Raw genomic sequence first — 7,164 nt, forward strand, 5'->3', positions numbered from 1 at the left:
ACCATCACCATCACCACCACCATCACCATCACCACCACCATCACCATCACCACCACCATCACCATCATCGAGCTGCAACCTGCGACCTGCGACCTGCGACCTGCGACCTGCGTCCTGCGACCTGCGAGACCTGCGTCCTGCGATAATGGCGACTCCTCGCTTGTTCCTCGTCCGGCACGGCGAGACGGAGTGGTCGCGCAGCGGAAAGCACACCAGCCGCACAGACGTTCCTCTGACGGCCGACGGCGAAAGGAGAGTGCGCGCGACGGGCAACGCCCTCATTGGTGACGACCGGCTCATTGTCCCGCGGAAACTCGTCCACATGTAAGGCACCTTCCTGATCCTGCCACTCCTCCGTTTTCTGCAGCCTTTCCACATGCTGGCTTTGCTGGCTTTGCTCCGTGTCGACTTGTCCACTCGTCAACTCGTCAGCTCGTGTCCTTGGCTTCCTTCTTCCTGCTTCCTTCTCCATGACGCACACTCGTCTGCGCTTCCCTCTGTCTACGGAACGTATCCTCGGTCAATCCGACCCCGTCCCGTGCACACCAATGCAGCGTAACCATCGCATCGAGACGAACAGGACGGACAGGACGGGCAGCCTTGACATGCGAAATCCTCCCCAATAAATAATCAGACAAGCCCCCCTCTCCCCCCCTTTCCCGGGTATGCTGCCCCATCCATGGCCCGACCCGTGGTTGTACAACGTGCGTTTTCTTGGCCCCTGACGGAAATGGCAGCCGACATGCGTTGTTCTTCTGCTCACCCCCCCCTCATCACAGAGCATAGTGGACGCAGTCCATTCACATACTCCCCATGCAAATCGCCCTGGATGGAGCCACGTCTTTCCAAGACAATCCTTGCCTTGCATAAGGGTGCAAGACACTCGGTCTGCAGGCTGCCACGGTTGGACACCATGTCGGCCAAGCTAACCGGGCCATTGTGTATGCCAGATACGTTTCACCGAGAAGGCGCGCCCAACGCACTTTTGAGTTGATTAACCTGGGAATCTCGGGGGACCTGCCGTGGCAGGCACACGGAACCAGCGAGTCCAGCGGGCTCCAATGCCCGGCCAACATTGAGGTGACGGAGGCTGTGAGGGAATGGGAGTACGGTGACTACGAGGGCATTACGTCTCGCGAGATTCAGCAAAACCGAGCCAGCAACGGCATCGCCGGAACTTGGAACATCTGGAGGGACGGCTGTCCTGGCGGTGAGTACGTAACGCACGCATGCCCCCCCCCCCCCCCCTAACTCGACTGCCACGGGAGTCCTATGCCGGGGTTGCTTTTTATTTGACATCGATGGTTGCTGATACCCGGGTTTTCTTTCGACTGCAGAAGCCCGGGGCAAATCACACAGAGACTCGACCGGTTAATCAAGGAGATTCGCGACAAGTGGCATAGGCCAGTCATCGGGCAGCCCGACCCGGGCAACGTCCGCGGGGACGTACTGATTGTGGCTCACGGCCATATACTTCGAGCCCTGGCCCTGCGCTGGGCTGGCAAATCCCTGGAGGATGGGCCGGTCTTTTTGCTCGAGGCGGGAGGTGTTGGTACGTTGAGGTACGTGCGACGCAGACGGACGGGCTGGCGGGCGGGGGGGACCTGGATTAACAGAGACGGCAGTTACGAGCATGGCAATATCGAAGAGCCAGCCATCCTGCTCGGAGGCGCCTTTTCTGTGGAGGCTCACGGGTAGGAGGGCTAGTTGAAATCATGGCAAGTCCGGAGGTGCGCGTTGCCGCATGTTGCGTGTCGGCGTTGATCCGTGGGTGGAGGTTGGCAGACAGGCTGGCCCATGGGGGGCGAGGGCTCAGCAGAACAGAGGTTAATAATGGTTGACTGGTAGATGTCCCTGTCGGTTGGCGAGACTGTCGAGCACCGCGCGAGCAGCACGTAGGGATCAGATGCCTCGAGAACAGCGCTCGTGTCGCCAGCAACACCGTAGGTCGGCGGCGTGCCGGCTCGCTTGGAACGCGTAGCAGCAGCATCCTGGGCGTGATGCCCTGGCAAACACGTCGTGTCGAAATATGATGCACTGGCAATACGTAGATTAGCAGAAATTTTCCGTGTCGGAAGTAATGATGCCCTGGCAACAGCAGACCAACAAGCAGCCTTTGCCTCGGATGCCGCGTCGCCCAGCACTCACTCATCTCTACACGACGCGCCGGCCGGACCTGGCAGAAGCGCCGTGCGAGAGCCAGACAGAACGTTTGCCCGTCCAGGCGCAGCAACTCGCAGCAGCGCGCGGCCGAAAGGACCCAGCTGAACGACCGACTTACAACCAGACAGCGCCGGCCAACACGCCGCTGGGGGCCGACCGGCTCAACGACCCCCTCCCCCCCATATATTTTGGCTGTCCTTGCGCCGAAAACAGCCAAGGAACACCCGCAGCCGCCGCCGCCGCCGTCGCAGACAAACCAAGCAGGCAGGCCACGTCTTACGTATGGGCTGGGGCATGGGGCACGCGGCCGGGGCCGGCAAGCTCTCCGCCAGCTGGCCTGCCCGGGGTAGTGGGGGGGGGACGCGCAATCCCTCCCCCCCCCCTTTTCCCCCACGGCAAAATGGTTTCGGTGGTGCCATCGCCAAGCAGAGTCGAGGACGTCAATGGCTCGACGCCCGGCCGAGGGCGAGAACGGGCTTCGCCCCATCCCTGGCCAAGCCCGTGCCCGGGGCTACGGATGCGCTTCGCTTCACCACTCCACCCGGGGGGGCTCAGCTTGGCAGGGCCGTCCACGCCCCCCCCCCCCCCCCCCCCCCGCCACGGCGGGCCTTGGCTACTTGCCAGCTGGCTTTTGAGAATGAGGCTCCCGCGGCGCCGGGCAGCACCGCGCAGGGAAAACGGCAGCAGCCACGGGGGGGGGGGGGAAGGGGGGCAAGTGCCGCGCCAATCGGTGGTGATGGGCTTGGGCCGAGCGGGTGGTTAACGTGGCATGCTTGGTGGGGGGTGAATTGAAGAGAGGAGACAAATCACCTAGAGACAAAGAGAAGAGAAGGAAAGAAGAAAAGAAAATAAAAAAGGAGGGGAAAAAGGAAAAGAGGAGGAAAGAAAGCAGCTGGTGCCATGTTGTGGTTCTACAAGGGCGTGGGCAGCAAAAAAAAAAAAAAAAAAAAAAAAAAAGCCGCAACACCCAAATATAACCAGAAACCCCGTACTCTGTGAAAAAAAAAAAAAAAACACAGCGCACCGCGTCAAAGAAAATCACCCCCCTGAGCAAACTTGGGCAACTGGACTGGGCTGACGTCGACGCCTCGCAAAAGAAAACGTGCCGGACGCTTGCGGCAAAAACGCCAAGGTGAGCGAGCTCCATCCGGCCACGCCGTCCGCGTACGCTGCAGCAGCAGCAGCAGCATCATCAGCATCACCAGCACCAGCACCAGCAACACTTGGACGAGGCACCAGGCGCTTTTCGGAGGTTCCCCCCCGAGGGCGTCGGTCATGATTCATGGGGGCGCGAGGCCCTGCCTTTGGACGCCTCGCCTGTGCGCCCAGGCGTTCTTGGTCCCGGGGGTGCGGCCCCGCTTCAGGTCCGTCTGGGCGGCTGCGTCCAAGTGTCGGCCACCTGGCCGGGCTGGAACGGCTGGCCCCAGCTTCACCCACCCTACCCACTGGGCTGTGACTTTGGGCCGTGTTTTTGGGCCGTGTTGTTTGGGGGCTCGTCGGTGGTGCCGCTGGTCTGCGCTCGGGACTTCTGGAGCAACCAGTCTCTTCGCCTCGGGTCGTCCAGCGAGTGAGTAAGTGAGCGAAGCGAGCGAGCGAGTGACTCAAATGCAAGTCTCAGCTGGGAAGCCGGAAACCTCTTGCGAAAATCTGACATGGCACCAACAGCATAGGCCCGCCGATGGTGTTTCTCTACATCATTTCGATCATTTCGATCATTTCATTTCATTTCATTTTATTTCGCTTTATTTTATTTTGCTGGGAAGGGGAAATAAAAAACGAAAACAAAAAGGGAATAAGGGGGAAAACACGTGGACCCTTCCAGTGCAATCCGTCTTGCCGCACAGCCGTTCCCCCCGTCCCCCGTCCCCCGTCCCCCGGCACCAATCAAATCCAGCAACGCTGATGGACACCCATCGCCTTCATGCAGTCCAAACCTCGGGGGGCTGTTGTCCCGTCTGCTCATGCCACGGCCGCCTCGGAGTCGAGTTGCCGTCCGTCCGTCTGCCCTGGGGGCACATGAGCAGCGCATCTCAATCGCTCCGGCCTGGGACTTGTCGACCCCCTCTGGGCAGGCCACTTGCCGCCAAGGGGAGTTATACTGCCTCGGCCGAAGAGAGAAGGCAAAAACAAATAAAAATAAAAATAAAAATAAAAATAAAAGCTGCCGTCGCCTTTCCCCAGGGATCCGCGTCAAAAGCCCAGGTTTTGCCGGCGTCCAGACGACCGGCTCCCAAGCACGGCCGCCGCGCGTTAAATCTCGACGTCAAGTTAACGACCGCCCTTCTGCTGAACCCCCACACCGACATGGTGAGGTCTTACGTGTTGGGTGTTGCGAGGCTGTGTGCTTGGCCGATATTTGACTGTTGGGCTTTTTTCTGGCTAGCTAGCTAGCTAGCTGGGAACGGGGCTTCCCCGGTACTGTATGTGCTTGCTTGGTTTTGATTTCGCCGCCAGTTCTGCGCGAAGCAGGGCCCCCCCCTTCCCGCCCGGCGGGCTTGCAAGCAGCCGCAGGGCGAGGCTTCGACTGCCATGGCAGCATGTTTCTGTGGGGATGGGCCGCGGTGGTTCGCGGTGGTTTGCGGTGGTTCGCGGTGGTTCCTAGCGGTCGATTCGCTTGTTTGGGCAAAAGGCGCTGGCCAAGCGCCCGCGGCCCTCTCAGGCAGACAGGTTGGGACCGGACCGCCTGGCAAGCATCAATCAAGCATGCCGGTACGAGGCCGGACGACTGAGCGACTCGACGCAGAAAGGGGTTCTACGGCCATCCCGCAAGGGGGGGCCTCTGTACGACAGCACCCTTTTTGCGCCGGTCGCCCATGCTCTGCCTCGTGGGAAACGCCTGTTGATGAAACCACGGGAAAAATATCAAAGCGACTGCGCCTTGGACAGGCCTCTGAGAGATGATGAAGAAGAAGAAGAAGAAGAAGAAAAAGGACAAGGCAGTGACGCTGGATGCGCCCTGCTCCAAGACCCGGATTCGGACTCCCGGGCTCGAGCTGCGAGCCCGCCGTCCGAGTCCTGAATCCTGAATCACCATCACCATGCCCAGTGAGTGACCAGGGCGCCGCCGTCTGTGGCGGCACTCTGGGATGCTACGACGACGGAAAAAAACTACAAACAACCCAGGCCTGGACGCCCCCCCCCCCCCCACCACGCGTAGAAACGTGGCGAGGTTTCGTCAGTTTTTGCCTCGCACACACACACACACACACACACACACACACCCTCCTCCCCGGGGGTCCACTAGCAGTGTCAGCCGATCACGGGTGATCATGCAGCTGCAGGAGCGCACCGTTCCGTCTCGAACAACCCCCCGGTCGACTTTGCCCGTGCGAATCCGTGCTTGACCATCTTCATCGCCTTTGCCCAGCTTTTTTGCTTTGCGGCCAACAAAGTCTGCGGTCTGTTCCGTCGCAGGAGCCCTTCCTTTCTTCGTGTCGCCCACTCGTCCGGCCTAAACGCAAACTGATGAGTAGCAACGACGCGGGTTGGGGGGCACCACCACAGGACCAACCCCTCCCCCCTTCTCCCCCACCCTTGTTCCCTCTCGTACTTGGCAAAGATAACTGGTCCGTGGCTGGAGTCGTCTTTGTCAGGAGCAAAATCCTGCCTAGTGACCGAAGGAAATTCAAGTTCATTCCGGCACCGCGCGACGGCGCAGCTGGTGCTTATCCCCTCTCAGTCCAACCCCACAAAACAACCCCAAGGACGGGTCGGGTACCCAGACCGTCGACCTGCAGCTGGCCGTCCTTCACCGCCGGTTCGAGATTCAAATTGTTGGCGTGGCAGACATGGGTAGGTTTGCCGTCAGGGACTCGGGGCCCTCCCTCACTAGGCAGGGGCGGGGCAGGGCAGGGCAGGGCAGGGCAGGGCATGGGGGCTAGACCTGCTTTTCCGACGTTGGACCTGGTTGGCAATCCACGTCGGCAACGTTTGGGCACTGAAACTTGCCGGGCCAGACTTGGAGGCCGTCATCTGTTGCAAAGATCAGGGTTCAGAGGTAGCCGTTGTCTATCCCCATCTTCCAATCCGCGTGAGCTGCGAAAAAAAAAAAAACCCCCCAAGAGGCGTGGCGCACCGCCGACATTGTTGCGGAACCTCGCTCGCTACCGACTCCAGAGTCCCCAAGAGGGGCTGCGCCGCGAGTTCACAGACGCCGACACAGTGGCCAGTCGGATCGTGGTGTCCTCGGATGCCCTCGGATGCCCTCGTCGATGGGAATGAGTCTGTTGAGCCATTTCCGGCTACTCCGGCGACCCCTGTAACCTAATCTCACCCCTGTTGAGGCCGTCAAAACACGTCGCCGTCCACGGCTCGACGTCGAGAATTTCAGCAGAGGCCAAAAGCCTTGGGGTGAGTGTGCAAAGACGTCGCAAGACTTGCGCACTTTGCAGTAATGCCCCCCCGTGGCGTGCTCGACTACACGGCAAGCACCTTTGCGTCATCAACGTGAACTCGGTCGTCGCTGGCTTGGGCAGAAGGCGCTTGGGGCACCATGTCCCCGTGGTGGTGCAACTCGACACACAACGCCGGCTCCCCACGGGTATCCGGTTTGCTCGCGTTCGGCATTGGAAGGATGCCCGCAGCCGATGGATCCAAAAAAGGAGGCCGGGGAATGGGGGACCAAGGGACTGCTCGTCGAGGCACGCCCTTTGCGCCGCCGGGCAGCAAGCAAAATGTTTCGCCCTCGAGGCACCCGTGCTTTTTTGTGTGTTTTGTGAGTTTTGTTATCAAGGTAGGGGAAGAAAAACGGGGGGGGGGGGGGGAAGGGGGGGCGCGGGGCGCGGGGAATCCCGCAGGGCCTTGCCCGCTTGCAGCCTGGCCCGCATGAAGGATCCATCACGTGACGTTCCGCTACTGTGCTTGGGTGCGGGACGGCCCTTGGTCTGGGCCAATCAATCAAGGTTCGATTACGAACGGGGCTGAAGCCCCCATAATTGGCGTCGGGCTGGTTTGCTGCTGCTGGCGGCGAATGACGAACCCGAAGGGGTTAGGAGCCAGCGG

General features: G+C 60.6%; 1 protein-coding gene across 1 annotated transcript; it reads left to right on the forward strand.

Annotated features, from left to right (window-relative positions):
• Window positions 1–145: 145 nt before the first annotated feature.
• UV8b_06066 (uncharacterized protein) lies at window positions 146–1,698 on the forward strand (the record flags this gene model as incomplete). The annotated part of the gene is made up of 4 exons (XM_043143563.1): window positions 146–324; window positions 951–1,214; window positions 1,338–1,562; window positions 1,626–1,698. The coding sequence occupies 4 exons, from the start codon at window positions 146–148 to the stop codon at window positions 1,696–1,698; spliced, it is 741 nt and encodes a 246-aa protein (XP_042999498.1).
• Between the last annotated feature and the right edge of the window lie 5,466 nt (window positions 1,699–7,164).

Source organism: Ustilaginoidea virens, chromosome 5 (genome assembly GCF_000687475.1).
Source record: "Ustilaginoidea virens chromosome 5, complete sequence".
Classification (NCBI taxonomy): domain Eukaryota; kingdom Fungi; phylum Ascomycota; class Sordariomycetes; order Hypocreales; family Clavicipitaceae; genus Ustilaginoidea; species Ustilaginoidea virens.